The following is a 17626-nucleotide window of genomic DNA, read 5'->3' as shown; positions in this document are numbered from 1 at the left end:
TAGAACTATTTATTCACTTAATTAAATGAACTCATTCAGTAAAATTAAAAATACGATATATTGATGCCGAGAAGAAGGAATGTTAGTAATCTTCAATTGGTTTTAAGTTTAGAAAAATCTGCGTTTGCAAAAATATTGATTTAAAAAAAAATAAATAAATTGAACAAGGAAGATAACAGGGAATTCACATATTCTTTATTTATTAATATTTATAGTTAAAAATTAATCTATAAATATTAAAAGGGTCTATAAAAAATATAATTTAAAGTGAATGAGTCCATTTTATATTTTTATTGAAAAAATATGTATTATGATGTATAATAACGGAAAAAAATTATGTAAAAAAATAATATTTCTATTGTAAAAAAAATAACAGTTACGGACAAAATTCTATTGTACAACACATAGATTTTTACAAATTAATTCTTCTTTTATTGTTAAAATAAATACTAAAAAAAATAATTGTCACGTTTAATAAAAAAAAAAATTAATATTCTTTCGATTTATAAACATTATTTTATGTGACAATGGATTACATACATCTTTACGTCACAATATTAAGATGAGAGTCCACTTGAGATCAAATATTCTGTAGACTAGTTTCCGATATTCAACTCACAAGTAGAGACATTACAAGTTCCTGTGAGAATTCACTTATGATGGACGTTGAGTTGAGAGTGACCTTGACTTTCAACGAGGTAGAGGAAAACTATTAGAAAATTATTTCACATAAAAAACCTAGGTACTACCCAAACATTTTTTTTTTAGAATTCAGCATATTTAGCAAAAATTTTATTCGAAATTCTATCTGTTCTTATATGTTTCGGTACTTTTCTAACACTCCGTTTAACACTAACCGATTTAGACTCTCAACTAATCCAACTACTCTCAAAGATAGCACAGGACTGCCGTACGTGCTTAAATTAACTGACGGAACAAATGAATGTAAACCTGGTATGGGTACCGGGACACAGAGATATACCATGAAATTGTGAGTAGCAGATACAAGCATCAAGAGGCATCCGGGAGTTCCGTTTGCGAACTGCAAGCTGCTGTCCTAAAACAGCTCCAAATGGTTCATGGAGTGCGGACGGGAATGGCCAACCCTTTTTCGATATTACAACGGATTCTAAATGTGTCCCACCCCAGAACAGCCACTCTTACCTAGCCTAACTTAATCCACAAGATAAGTAAGGTCATAGTAGTCTAGCGAGTGGTCAAAGTATCTGTTTATATTGAACATAACTACCTCCGCTAAAGGACTTTATAGGCTGTGTACATTATTCCAGACTTTATGCGCACCCAGATTTCGGAGACTAAACTCATCAGTTCATCATTAAGTCGGTTTTGATTAGCTTTCCTGATCAAATAATACTTGTAAAAACTAACTAACACGTAGTGGGGATTGTTTCATTGCTTCCACTTGAAAGTTAAGTCTCGTAGACTACCTATTACAACACCATTTGATCTTAACTGGACACTCGTCGTCATCCAATCTTTCGTGACGTCCAATTTCATAAGATAATGCTATTTTTCTCAAATTATAAAAAAACAAACAAACATGAAAGTCTTTTGGTATTGTTTGCACATCAACAACTTGTTTCTAGCGGCATCGATGACTTACAACTAACATTCGTTGTATTTGTAATTGTATGATTCGTGATTGAATCCCCCAGAGATGGTAGACCATGTGATGATGATGAATGATGATTACCATTACCTGTTGCACCGGATACATTACGACTTAATAAACACCACATACGTTTCATTGCGGCCCAACCCTGTAACAATATAAAAAATAAGGGATATCATTTATTTGTATATTAGAGGTGGTTTCCGTTTTTGTCAAATCGATAACGATACGAATATTTTAACTGTGTTAAGTAAGTCCAAGGGGAAATTAAAAACAAAATTTATATTATTCAATGCTTTTGATAAAATTGTATGTTAATCTACTAAGAGTTAAACTCGCTAAATTTTGATCACGAGCTGAACTTCTTGAATTTTTAAATTCCAATAGAGAAGTCATTCTTAAAGTGGTCTATATCGCCCCCCTGTGGTCGATTCGAAAGGGGTCTATGAGAATAGAAAAGGGTCTGCGGTATCAAAAATAAGAATAGGGAGTCTATGAGAATAAATGATTATACAAGCACACAGGCACCGCGTAGTTCAGGGTGGCGCAGATCAGCGAGAAAAAAAAATTTGGGTAACGGCGCCGGCAAATGGGGCAGAAGGTGAATGAACGAAGGTTAAAAGGTAAAAAATAGTGATGAAGTACTTGTTGACTCTAAAAAGGGAAAGGATCTAATGGAATGGAAACGAAATCTAATGGAAAAAAACTGCAGGCAAAACACACACATATACATACATAATATATACATACATTTTTTAAAAGTGTATAAAAGTATTTTGGACAGCTCAAAACGTAAAGATGCCATAAAATTTGTGATTTCGATTTGTGGGGCGGATATAATAACTTTCTATCTGAAAGTTAAAACCAACAAATACATGAGAAACTAAACATGCAGGGAAATCTAATTTATTTAGACTTTAGAGGTAATTTGATTTTAGAAAAACGGTTTCGAGCAAATTTAACAAAAAAGAATTGTTAATTTTTGTTGTTTGATACTACACTCACGCATTGGCAAAATCGGATCTATCGGATTATTTTCCATGGAGATACAGGTTTCTAATATTACGTCAACTTTTTGATAATTTTCTATTTCGGCAAAATTCTGTGCCGCTGAGTGTATTAATAACTGCGATTTTTTATGAGTCAGGCAAAAAAAATAAAAATAAAATAACAGTTTTCATTTATAAAAACACAATATAAAATACTTTTATGAAACAAAAAGAAATAAAAAAAATGAAATAAAAACATTCGTGACTGTCGCCATAAGTATTTTTCAATTAAAAATTGAATAATAAAAATTATAAAATTTTCAATAAAAACTAATTATTTGATTTTATTTACATTATTTTTATCTGTTTTATTTTAATTTGTTTGAAAATTTAAAGCAGCATAACTTTTCTCATTAAAAAAGTTAATTAATAATAATTTGGAAATGAATTATCAAATTTATTTTCAAACAAAACTTATTTGTTTTTATAAAACTATTTTTTGTAAGAACAAAATATTCACGCAAGATTTATGCAGGATTCAAAGAACCCTTAAAAAACCATTTCCGGCTGTAAATTTTAATATAGTGCATAAGCAGATTTATTAATTCGACAATAATAAGCTCGCTATAAAGTTATGGACTTAAATAGAAAAATTGAAAGTAAATGTATCGTGTTTGAAATGAAATGAAAGATTCTCAAGAGTATCTGTGTACTACATTATGCATTTAAAAAATGATGCTCGTCTTACGTCATAAAGCTATATAAACTAAAAAAATTCAAGCTAAGTGTGTTATGTCTCGTATCAAATTAAAGGTAGGTATTTAAGGACTTTATACAAATTATACAAAAAAAAATATATATATATATAGATCAAAATTTATTGGGTCTTGGGTGAAAAACAGTTGTAGTCGCAGGCTTTCATTCGTACTCGTGAATGTTTTTGGCTTCCGACAAAAATTGTTTTTCAATCCAAGGCTTTTTTAATCAGGATTTTGATCTGCCTCTATATTTCATGCTTGTTTTTAGCTTTTCCGTAGCCGTGCTTTTAACTTTTATTTTATTAAATTTTGACTGTTAGTGTTTTTACGTAAGGTTTGTTCGGGATTCTTTTCTTTTTGGATAACTATTTTAGTTGGCATGGTTTATTATTTCCCGTAGCTTTGGGTTCCGTAATAATTAAACCTAATTATTTTAATGTAAATTAAAGTACATACCTGAGGTTGACACCCAATCACAATGAAAATAAACAATCCTTGTAATGTATTGATGATATCTGTTAAATACCATAATTCCTTTGGACCACCAGCTGCCCACGATAAGACATCCGCACCCCATGATACACCCATAACAACCACCAATTTTAAGCAGACACGACCCAATGCGGCCCTGGAAATAAGTGTTCTGTGCAACGTTATCTTGGTAATCAATTTTTTAAGTATTTTTTATAATATCATTATAATTAAAAGTATATGTGTACAGTAAAACATCGTTAAACAGTAAATTAAAACAAGTGAAAACAAACAATTGACTGAGTTAATTGTTGAAATACCATGCATAGTCAGTGTTGATTTCTTTATCACATAAAACATACAAACATGTGGCATACATAACTGATAATCAAGTATAGTACATATTATAAAATTTCCGCCTAACTGGCGCCCTCGCGGGTAAACAGTGATGTTTACGAAAAAATGTTTCAAACAAAAGTTGTTTAATTTTTGATAAGGAACATTTTTTACATTTAAACTTTTGTTCTATCTCTAACGGTTTACAAGATGGGTCCTACGGACCCAAGATCCAATTGACCTATGATGCTCATTTACGAACTTGACCTCATTTTTTACGTCCTGAGTACGCTGTAAAAATTTCAGCTCGATATCTTTTTTCGTTTTTGAGTTATCGTGTCCACAGACGGACGGACGGACGGACGGACAACCGGAAATGGACTAACTAGGTGATTTTATGAACACCTATGACAAAATTTTTTTCCTAGCATCATTATTTTTAAGCGTTACAAACTTGGGACTAAACTTAATATACTATGTATATTTCATATATGCATGGTATAAAAATATAATGAGTGTCTTTGAGAATATTTAATGACAGGCTATTCAACGAAGTTTAATTATTTAGAGAAATTTAGGAAAACTTTTCTTTTTTGGGTGTAAGTTTGTCACAATGATTTTTGAAATTAGTTTTCTTAAAAAGTGATTTTTTTTAATTTTTACCCTCCTTTTTGCATTTGATTACAGTCAAAGGTTTTGCCATTTTTTTGTAGAATTTTTTAAATCTACAGTTTAGTAGTTCACTTGTTAAAGTCAAGTCCATAAAAAATACTTAGATTATTATCCATTATCCATAGAAGATTATCTATTCCACATGCGAACTACCTTAATACATTTTGAATGGTTCTGGTAAAATGTTAACTTAAAATTCGGAATTTGTAGACACTGTTGTACTGTAATGAATGAATTTAATTTGTAAATTATTCCCAAATTGATAAATAATTGTTTCATGAAAGTGTTTTATTAATTAAAGTCAATTACATTATGTTTTTGAACATAAAAATTTTGCAGACGCCTATTTAATAATAATAATTATTAAAAACTAAATTCTTAAAAATTCGCTTATTTAAAAACATTGTCCAGAACTATGTGTAATTCAAACTTTCCATGTAATTATTTTAAAATTTTCCTAGAAATGATACTTCTTTGTGTACTCTATAAGCTCATCATATATTTATTAAAATTTTAGCGAGCATAATTAATGAAAGTCTCCTACATTTTCTCTTTTATATCTAAAAAATAGCTTTTAAGAAGATTAAGATAAAAAATTCATTTTGATCTTTTTTCATAGTGATGTGGCTACGAAACCGTTTTGCAGAGAATTCCCTCCGACTTCTGTAACTTACATACGAGTAAGACAGTGATAACCTAACCAGTGACAACCAAAAATACGAGTAAGACAGAGAGGCAACAGTTTCTTTTTACCTACCTCATTACTATTAGAGAAACTGAGATAGGTAGAAGAATCGTATACCCGGCTCGCTTCCTCCTCTATGAGAAATGCGGACTTGAACAAAGAGACACACATTAAAGTTTATGGCACACAATAAAGTTATAACAATGGTGCCTTCGATTTAAAATAACTTGCCCATGCCTGCTGTATATTTATAAAGAACGGATTACTTGACAAATACAGGATGAGTGGTAAATTATGAGAAAAATTTATGGGATCACACAATATAAAAAATATTTAAATTGCAAAGGAAATTTCAGAATGTTAGTTTAAAGTTATAAGGGTCACAATGCCTTAAATTTTCTTGCCGTTTTTTAACTAAAAAAACATTCTATTTAGTAAATTGGAAATTTCCCTACAGAAAACTAAGTAAATATTTAAATATTTGTTATAAACAAATAATGACACTTATTTTCTGGATGAAAATGATTTTAAAATTTCCACGTATTTGTTAATATCAATTAAAATGTTTAATTAATATCAACTGTGAATGTTTTATATATATGGTGTGTCCTTGACCTAATTAATAACAGTCGTTTAGTACTTTAATGTATTCATAAAATGAATAGCAACATTGATTGTCTTTCTTAACTTTGTTAATTAAAATGCTCTTAGAAACAAGAACATGTTCATATTATATAATGATTTAAGGAGACTACTTAGACGCCAGTAAAAACTTACAAAAAAAACACAACTAAAATGGCAAAACGGGATGTAAAGCTGATTTTTTTGTGCTGAGAATCTTTACATTGCTTTCCGGCCGCCAATTGTAATAATTTTGGGAAATTTTGAAAATTTTCGAAAAAACTAAAAAACTTGTGTGTTGTTCGAAACATTTACATGTAAATCGAATAGTTTAAACAGTAACTGATAGCAAAAATCTAGCTTCTTTGGTGAAAAAAAAAAAAAAAAAAATCTACAAAGGGTGTATATCAGGCGCGCAGTTTATAAAATAGGAAATAAGAAGCTTTTGTAACATATGTGAAATATTTTATTTTAATGTAACAAAATCATTTTCCTCTATTCTTGTTATCTGTCTATACCCTTCAATTAAAAAAAATATTCAAAAATTTCCCGTTTTAAAATATGTGATTCGTAATGATAAGATGAAATCCTTCATAGTGCCCTTACACAGTTATAACAAATGATTATATATATATATATATATATATATAAAATAATTAAAACCAACATGCAAGCGCAATGTACAAAGAAAACAGCGCCAACGGTTATTAACTATTTATCTATTTTAATTGTTAAATGGGAAATAGACACTTTGGTCACTTTTTTAGGGGACTCTTTTGTGCGGCATAGTCACTGAGATATCGCCCTACATCCTATATTGAAGAGGGATTCCTCGGATTGATTTTAAAAAAATATCTAAAAAAATATTTGTCTAATAGTTAAATAAACTATGGTTTTTCGCGCGTTTAATTCAAAAGTTGGTACTTTTTTTTTGCAGTTTTTTTATTTTATATTTCCTTAGCAAAGAAAAAATTTTTATTTCCAAGAAATATGATAAAAAATGACTTTACTTAGGATGGCATCGAATACAACTAAAATTAGTCTCCGAAACGAACAGACAACAGTTGATACATAAATCGAGTACCAAATTTTCACCGAATTAAAATTATTAAATTAATTACCGTGTTCTTTTTATAGACATCGGAAATAGCAAATAACAACAAATAATTATATTGCATTTAAAATAGAAATTTTCCCATTATTATTATTTTTATAAAAATATAATAAAAATTTTACAAAAACTATTTACTAAAACTAAAGTGATGATATTATTATTGGACATTAAATACATATAAGTATCGTCTATAAAAATAGCTCTATAAAAGTACTTATAAAGTTTATAATCGTTTTTCATAATAATTAACTTTATACAATCAACAATGTGGAATGTCACTAAACAACCAGTTTTAAAATGTATCATTTGGATCGATGGATCGACGGACTCTGGCTCAAGTTGTTTCTGTCCTGTTCGTCTATACCTATTGGTACCAGTAACATTTTTTTCCTGTTTAAGAAGTAATCAATCTTCTTTTAATACTTTATTGTATTTATATCAATTTTCTACGACATGGAGTCACATATATTAAATATAATAAATAATTCAATAGTTTATGATTTCTCGATTTCTAAACGAGATATTAGTTGAATTTGTAAAATAAATTGCACTGACGGCAAGTTAATTGCACGATCTTTACTTAAAAGTGGTAAATTAAGTTTTGCTTGTACCCTGTATTGACGACTAATGACATCAAGCGGGCAATATGGCTGACACAAGTAGGCTTTTTTAGCAGTATTGTTTTAAGTTACTATACATGTAAGCAAGCATATATAAGTTAGTAAGCAAGCATATATAAATATATCCATAATATATTCTTAGTGGATTGCACCATTTTTTGATATATAAAAAAAGAAAAGAAGCTTTTAACAAAAAGAAAACCTACTTCAAAAGAAAAACTTTTCCAAAATAAATTAATATGCACTAAAAAGTAAAAAAATAACGATAATATAATATAGTTAAAATTATTGTTACTGTTGGAGTCGGTGTCAGCCAAGGAAACACCGACTCCAAAAATATCAATAATTTTAACTACATAATATTATCGTTATTTTTTTTTTAGTGCATATTAATTTGTTTTGGAAAAGTTTTTCTTTTGAAGTCGGTTTTCTTTTTGTTAAAAGCTTTTTTTAATTTGTGATTTTTAGTGAATTTGAAGTACACTAACTAATTTGTCACTAAAAAAAGAATAATCGAAATCGGTTGGCGTGATATTGAGTTATTCGTCGTGCATACTTAAGACTTTTAATGCAAATTCAAGACTTTTATGGTTTTCTCATGGATGCCTACCGAAGTTGTCAGAACTGGACCAAAATGAAATGGGATCACATGAAAAGCACCAGCTTTCAAATAGATAAACAGATAAAATTTTAAAATGCATATTCTTGGCCGATTATTTTAGTTTCACTTTTTGTCATTACCGTATTTTCAAATTTTGTAGAGATTGACATTCTCTGCCATTTTACCTGCCTCACATAAACTTTAAAGCAAAAAATGGTAGAAATCACGTTAATCCAAGTTATATTGCTTTATAATTTTGTAAATAATAATATTTTTTCTATGATTGTTAAATATTTTGGGCAAATTTTGAAGATGGGTAAAATTTTTTACGAGTTTTATTACATTTTTTAATGCAACTATATCTGTAGGAAGTTAATTATTTTCTCTTAAATTCCAGAAAGTCATATCATACAGAACAAAAGCGAGAGATAAATCAAATAAAAAAAAAAGCTTTTTAAAATTATTTTTGATTGGTTCATACATCATGTATATAATTACAAAGAATTGAATAAAATAAAATAAAAAAATAATATTTTCAATGCATTTCGTGTCTGCAAATTACTGAAGTGAATCAAAAGAATTTCAAGGTCTCTTTACAATATAATCGTGCAGTAATTAAGAACAAAATGTATAAAAAACTTTATTTGTAATACAATTTTTTGATTATAAACGATTTTTTTTATTGAAATTTTAGTAATAATAATATAAAATGATGAATAATAAACTGTATTGATTTTTAAGAAAATCATGCTTATTTTTAGTTGACAAAGGTACTACTTTTAACTTACAAATTAAATATATAACCACGATAAAAAATAACCAAATCTTATAACTTCGAATATTTAAAATAAGTATATTTTATGAAAGCGCAAGGGAGTCATATATTTTAAAACGAACAATATATAAATTTCTTTTTCAATATTTTTCTTCCGAAAAGTTTCTCATTTTTACATCTATCAGATTTCTAAGAATAAAAAAAAAATAAATGGCTTTGAAACTCATTTTTATTAAACATGGGGAAACCGCATATGTCTTAATTTGCCCGACGATGTCTCGACGAAGATAGAAAAAATCTTTGCTAAAATACATTTTATATAATTCCAAGATTGTCTTTGTACTGACGCCATGTTGAGATTTCACTATATTTTCTTTCAAGGTGTATGAATGTCTTTTCTGATTTCAAAGCATCATTATATACAATTCCTTCGTTGTTCAAAAGTTTATTATTTTTTATATTTATGTACCTAAATTTCTAATTTTGATGCGGACGCAACATGCCTTTAAACAAACCACAATTTTGTAAAAATACAGCGGTAAAATCAATTTTCATGCATTACTTAATTCGATCAAGAAAATATAATAGGTCAACAGTATTATGTTTTTTGACTCGAGAAAGAAATAAACACCTTGGCCATTTTTTACTTTACTTCAGAACAGCATTTCTTTTTATCTTTTATTATTTTCAACAATACAGTCAAACCTGGGTAAGTGAACCTGGATAAGCGAGAAAACTCTACAAGTTAGAGTAATTGCCAGGTCTTGTTATTTTAAACCTCTAAAATCTCTATAAGTGAGAAAAAGGAACCTCTAAACCTCTAGAAGATTTGCTAATATCACTAAAAGCGACAGTCGAGCGTATTTAATTTTTCATGACCCATCCTTCAATTTCGTGAAATTAATTAACATTGTTTTTGTCTAAAATTTCTATAAGTGCCAAAATTGATTCCTGTATTTCTTTGAGTGAGAAACAGGTTAAATGAAAAACCTCCATACCGAAAAAGAGGCTTCTATCTCTTGAATTTTCGCTTATCCAGGATCGACTGTAATTATTTTTAAAATCAATAACTTAATTAGCAAAAATTTTCTTAGATATGTTCAAAAACTAATTACCTAATAATATAATAGACCAAAATATAATCATTTATATTTGAAGGCAGGCATATGAACAATCAATCCACAATAATTATGTATAATAATTACCGTACAAGGTTAAAACATTATAAAAATCATTTATATTTATTATTGTGATTGGAATAATAATATTTTTATAAAAATATTAATATATCTATAGACAAATTAAATATTTATACACAGAAAAATATTTTATAGAAATGAACAAAACTTGATATTAATTTATGTAAATAATATATCTATCTATTTGTAAAAAGCAAAATACGAAAACATTCATCAAGTAGAAAACTAAACCACTATATACGCTCTTCATATAGGCTGTTTTTTAAAAAAAATTTATCATAACCTATTCGAAACTCGAAAAATAAGATTTATCCAGAAAAATGATTCAAATAAAAAATTTTTGGACCTATGGTATACATTTTACGGCCTAGGATTCCAGGTTTATTTAAAAGTTTACTCTGATTTATAAATAATGACAAATAGAAGAACACTTCAAATTAGTTTCTTATTTCTTATTAAAATTTCTTGTTTGAAATTTCATTTTTTTGAAAACCGCATAGTTTCGGTAAAAATTGAATGCAGATTTACCCAAAAATGTTTCTTTGCATGATTCTGATTTAATCAAACATAATGTAAAGTTATTAGTTATTTATAAAAACCATTTTTGACAATTAAAGTTTTCCTTTGTTTCTTACTTTTAAAAAAAATTGAATGAAATAACTCTTTTTATACAAATAAAAGGTTGTAGATCGTTAAATTCATTTCTTAACTAAATTGTTTTCAGAAAACGAAAAATGATTGCCTCTTTATAAGGAGTACCTAATTCTAATTAAAAGTGCTGCGTTAGCTAATCGAATTTCCCCAGAGATTGAAAAAAAAACAAACAATTTTACTATATGGGTACATTCTTGTTAAATGAGTATTTTCTGTCTATGATCATAATAAGTCTACAATAATTATGACGTATGTAATATTATATATTTGTTTACAAAATATTATAAAATAAAATGTCAACTTATTTATTAAAATTGATTAATTAATGATAGTTTAATTATTATTATTATTTCGACTAATTAATCATAATTAACACATTAAAATGAAAATTTTTAGTATTTTCTTACGTAGTAAAAATAAATACACCGTTATGTGCTTATGTAATGGAACAACAATTTTTATCAAATTCAAACAAAAATATTTCGATGAACTATGCTTAAACTTAATTATAGAGTACCACAAATCTTATTATTAAAGACGTTTCCAAAAAAGAAAACCAGTGAATGAAAATATTTGAGACTTACGTTTCAAATTTTAATGGAGGATTGTGTTAGAACTTAGAAAAATTAGACGAAAATTAAGAGTAGAATTTTTCGATACATAATAGTTTTTGAAATATTGATACCCAAAGACTTAGAGATAATCACTTTATGGAAAAAATATTTATATTCTTAACGTATGAAAATGTTTGAGACTTATGTTCCTCGCGATAAAACACATTAGAGTATAATAAATATATTCTGAGTACGTTTCCTACATTCTTCCTCAGGAACTGTAATTTTTTTAAAACTATACAAAAGAATGTAGTTCTTTATTTCTAATGTAGATTTTAAATTCAAAAAAGTACATCTAAAGCTGATTTTGAACGACATACGGGTCTATAGAATTTAAAATTAAAAAAAAAATCTGAATGCGCTCTTTATTATTATTCAACAATTTCCCATATTATAATGTATATTAAATCAACATCCTATTAAATGATACGTGAGATTAATTCACATGTAGACTTGTTTTTTTTTATATAAATAATTCCTCTTTGTATAAGCGTAGAAAAAGTCGAGTAAAGTATAGTGGATAAAACTGAGGCAGGAACAACACAGACAGACATGTTTTTAATAAATATAAATTCAAAAGGTTCGTTCTTTTTTAGAAAAATAATACTCATTTGTATTTAGTAGTAGAAGAAGAAGAACCGAGCAATGTTGGTGATATGTTTGTTTGTCTCTATCATATTACTCCACTATTTTATAATCAAAAGAAGTCTCCATATAAAAAGAAATTGTATACATATATTATTATAAAGGTAGGTTCATACTACAAGATGATTATACTCTTGTATTAGAGACTAAGGCTGAATTTGGGATTTTTAATTTCTTATTGAAAATCCAGACATCTAAATGCAGTTGTGAGACTACTACGTTTACTGCATTTTGGAAAAAAAACTTCGAAAATAGCTGATTTTATAATAATTTTAAGGCAATTTTAAAAAAATTCTCGTCTTTTTAGCAATATAAATTATAATTGCCGGATAGTTTTGCTGTTGAAAAAGCTGTATTTAAATCATTTTAGTTCAAAGGTATTCAAATTATTTAGACAGAAATTGGATTGCTTTACTAGCGTGCATCCTCCGTTAAGATCCCGTTAAGATGTATCCCCAGAAGCAAGACGTATTTCATTCTTACCTAAGTTCAATAAGGAAAGAAATATTCAAAATTCAACCGCAAATCTTAATATATATTCCCAAAAATGTTACTAAGTCTCATAGGTCTCATTGTCCAAGCAGAATGAATAGTGTGAACATGCCATTTAGAATTGTTAGAAAAAAAATTAAATTCTATGTTGCTTGCTGGATGTTTAGTTGCATTTTATATAAACTGAATGGGAACTTGTTTTAATAATCGCCGATTCTTGTTTTTCTCTTTGTTTGTCTTATTGTAAAAGTACTGGAAGTTTTGCAAAAACTGAAAGTGGAATGAATTAAGACAAATTAAGACGAAGACTAATTATCAGCGTATTCGCACCGTACGTGAGTTTTTTTGGAGGTGTTTCCATGGTAACGATACACTACTTTAATTATAGAATTGTATGGATGCATGTATAATTGTATGGATTGCATTTATGACTTACATTGAAAATTTAATAACACAAATTCAAATAAATACTCTCACAAATTTAAATAAATAACTATGATAATTTACAGTTAAAAATAATATTTGTGTAATTTGATTTCTTATTTTCACAATTTTTAATGCATTAAGTTTAATTAATTAGTGTTTTTCAATAATTTTAATTTGACATTTTGTATAATATTAACATGTAAAGAATTGCAAATTAGTCATAACAGCCTCCTTTAACGCCAAACTGGGCCTTTTCACTGGAAGCGAACCCTACCATGACTACGCACACGAATAATAAAATACCAAGTATAAGACATAGTTTAGGTCTTTAGGACATTCGTTAATGGAATCCGAGAAATAAGGGGAAGCAGTTTGTAAGAACTAAAGAAATATAAATATATATAAGAAGTAAATTATAATAAAAGAAGCGATATTGTAAACTTGGACTGCTTGAATGTAGCTCCCAACAAGATATAGTTTATAAACTGGGTAGGTATAGTTTTGAAGAAAATATGATCCCTTTGATAATCATAAAGTATTTTTTTTTAATATGCCTGAATTTTATTAAAATTATCGACATTATAACGAGATTTACGTTATTTAGTATTTACAGAGAGTTCGGGACGTTCCAAGTTGCAAATTTTTTAGGCAAGATTTAATACAAATTCTCTTTCAACATTTCAAGAACACTTTGTAAAACTATAAACTATTAAATTTGATCATCTTCAGTTCTTTTATGATAAAAATCCAGCAAAAATTCTTTTATTCTTGTCAACCGAAAAACTACATTTGGTTCAATAAACAATTAGACTATATAGTTTTTTTTTAAATATTTTTTTTGTATCCATTTCCTGTTAATGCATTTGATTTTATTCTTAATTTTTTTTTGTATTATTCATATAAAAAACGTCTTATAGTTTTATATAAAACCAATGAATGTTTTGTTCTCCCCTCTCTCCTTCGATATGTTGTCTGGTGTACCTGTGTATGTATAGATTTAAATTTTGTTCTGCTTGAAATAAAATCATAATTATTTATGTTCATTTAAAATAATTCATTCATTTATATTATTTCTTTATTCTTATTCTCTCAATTCATTCATTAAAATCAGTATTTTAAATGTTACAGATTTTTTTTCTTGTTGTTGAAAAATTCTTTTGTAATTATTTATAGCACAGCATTCATCAAGTGTGCAATGAATTTGTAAGCTGATGCGTGGTTTGGTAGTTTTAGAGACGCAGTTTCATGAATGCTATTTATTGGGAGATGTAAGTTGATGAAGCCAATATACGTACTAGATAGGTAGACGGCCTAAGTTCCACTATTTTCAGCATTTTGACTCCTGGCTGAGTCAATGTTCTGATCTTCGAATGTTTACTTACTGATGGTGATTTATATTTTCAGTTAATTACCCCCAAGATGAGCCCAATTTTGTATAATGAAATACGTAACATTTCAGTAATTTGAAATGTTATTTTTCTTTACAATCGAAAAAAGTTCTTCATGACAAAATTTTGATGCGATATATGAGATTCATGAAACCACTGAAACGTTCAATATAACTTCTTCAGGTTTCACTACATAGTATAAAAAGAAAAAAAAAGCTAGCAGTAGCATTTTTACCTTTTACCTTGTAAAAAAGGGTGGTCCTAATGATAACAGCAGGATTTCAGCAAATGGTATATAACGGGAAAGCCTTCTTGTCTATATACGGGGTATTGAAATTTTGAGACAAATGAAAAAATGAAATTTTGACACACAGTATGATGATCTAAGGATCTTTCATGGCTTAAAGCTTATGGTGATAAATCACGAAAAACATCGAGGGAGACTTGTACGTGCCATAACATTTTTATATTTGTAACACCCATATCTTTACCACTGATTTTCATAATTTATGTCCATAGCTTTAAATTATAAAGAATCCTTAGTTCATACCGTGTGCCAAATATGCAATTTTCCTTGACATCCGTTTTGATTAAGTAACAGAAATGTCATATTTTTCCAAAATTTCAACACTCTATATCTAGAAAAGCGGGCTTTCCCGGCTATAAAAGTATTGAGAAATTATCATTCTGTTAACTGAAGCCCTACTGTTATAACTTGGACTGCCCTATATATTTTAAAGTACCAAGAATCCAGATATTAGGCTATCTCAATCAAGCTTAAGTTTATTGGTTTACATTGTTAGTTGCCAACCAATCAAAGGGCAGCACTTACAAAACTGAATTAACTCTTTTGGATAAGAATTAAATTTGATACTTTCATTGTCGTTACCTCTTCTTGATAATCACTAATACATTAGTTAGCTTTTTTCAACTCAATACTATGAAACGGAATACTAAAAAATATATAATTGTCATTGGCCGATCTTTAGTTTTGCTTTAACTAAAGAATTTATTTAATTATTTTTGTCATGAGAATTGGAAGTATATTGCAGTCCCCAGCCACCATAAAATGATAATTGTTTGTCCATTAATTTAACAATCTTCTATTTTTATTTTTAATTATTACCTTACCTTAATAACAACTGACTTGATTTTATTCAAGCTAAGCGAAAAGTAGCGTAGTCAGTCTTTCTAATAATATGATGTAGATTTATTTATGAATAATTGTTCTTTATGTACCGCGGGTATCAGGGTTAATGGTCATCTATTTTTATTTCTCAAGGAAATGCCAATTTTTCGTGCTTACTAGTATTCATTTTATTTCTTATTTTGTTAAGTGTAATAATAAATAAAACAAGGGGTATCGAAATCGAATGGAATAGCACAATCAACTTGAACGTAAACCGTTTTCTGATATCAGGAATGGAAGTAAATGATGCTGCAGGTCATTATATACACTAGATATAGGTATACAATACCAAAAATACAAATTGACAGTAATTATAAGATTATTGCCAATTTTTTCAAAATTTATGGCAACCTGAATCGATTGAAATAGTTTTAGTTTCCTAGGTAACCTAGATGTTGGTTTTTGCCGTCTGTTGAAGTTTTTTTTAAACTCCCAACCAGCAAACCAATATCGTGCTATAAGGAACATAGTTACAAAAATTAGTGTGCCTATGGACATTTATTCAGTAGCTAGAAAAGTGCCTTTTTGAGCTATACAGCCACAAACGTTCAAAAAAAAAAAAACAAGCATACAAAATACATTTAGTTTTTATAATGTTAGAATGATACAAATATCTCTATATATTATAAATGCGAAATTAAGCAAGTTTGTTTGTTTGTTTGTTTGTTACGCTTTCACGCTAAAACTAGCGAATGGTTTTTAATGAAACTGAACAGCAATATAGCTCATACTTCAGAATAACACATGAGATATAATTTATAAAGATATAGTAATAAAAAAATAAATTTAATTTGACATTACCATAAATTACAGATTTCTGTCAAAGTTGTCATTTGACATTACCATAAAAAAATAGTCAATATAAAATTTTTCACGGCCATTTTTTCTGATATATTCAATGAATAATTACGACTTTTATACATTTAAAAAAATAGAAAACCATACATATATTTTACCTGTGTAAAACAATCCAAACAAGAAAGGGGATATGCGAGAGCGATCTTTATCAATCTTTATTTTTAAATCCAGCGAAGCTGGTGGGTATAACTCTAGTTATTGATAAATACCGGTAATGCATTTTTGTTTTACCCTAAATTTAATGCGTGACTACGTATCTAATTTAAGAGGTCACATAACATTTTTAAAAGTATTTACATTTAAATTGTATTTAAAAAACATTTTTGGCTTTCATTAGCAAACAAACAACGACATATTCATTCATAAATATTAAAATAATATGGACATTTTGTTTGTTGCTTTTGTTCTTTTGTTACAGAGCGAATAGGAATTTACATATTACAGGCGGATAAAATAGATTTCACACCTATTTTGTTATAACACGATGTTAAAGTTTATATACTTTGTTGATTTTTATTCGAAATGCTCCAATAAAACCATGATACATACATAGAAATCTACTTCCTGCTTCTTTTGAAAAATTTTTGTTACATATAAATACGTGAATTTAAATACAATAAGAAACGCTTGTGATAAAAATATGGTATTATAAAATATATTATGAAATGTCATCACATCTCAAATTCTTTTTAAAGATAAATAAATCAGGCATTTTTTAAAGTAAAATTGATTTTTGATATAGTTTAAAGATAGCCTTATTTTTCTTATGACGTCACTCCACATGTATTTATTTTATCTTTGTTTAGATGATATCCATATTTGCAATAACAATTGAACGGAAACAATGAATTTAAAATGTAAAAAATTAAAAATGATATCAGTTATT

The 17626-nt window shown here is 27.8% G+C and overlaps 1 protein-coding gene across 2 annotated transcripts in view; it reads right to left on the bottom strand.

Annotated features, from left to right (window-relative positions):
• Window positions 1-788: 788 nt before the first annotated feature.
• The window catches only part of LOC123296983 (probable G-protein coupled receptor Mth-like 1), a 136088-nt gene continuing 119250 nt past the window's right edge, over window positions 789-17626 (bottom strand). Inside the window, exons 5-6 of one of the 2 annotated variants that reach the window (XM_044878721.1) lie at window positions 3837-4023; window positions 789-1781 (exon numbers count right to left, since the gene is read on the bottom strand). In XM_044878721.1, coding sequence (XP_044734656.1) covers window positions 1590-1781; window positions 3837-4023 — 379 coding nt within the window. In that variant the 3' untranslated portion in view covers window positions 789-1589. The remainder of the gene's footprint in view (window positions 1782-3836; window positions 4024-17626) is intronic. The other variant, XM_044878722.1, reaches the window with a different exon arrangement.

The sequence above is a fragment of the Chrysoperla carnea genome, chromosome 3, assembly GCF_905475395.1.
Source record: "Chrysoperla carnea chromosome 3, inChrCarn1.1, whole genome shotgun sequence".
Classification (NCBI taxonomy): Eukaryota; Metazoa; Arthropoda; class Insecta; order Neuroptera; family Chrysopidae; genus Chrysoperla; species Chrysoperla carnea.
Note: the sequence above shows the minus strand (reverse complement) of the source record. Positions and strands in the feature narration are given on the sequence as shown.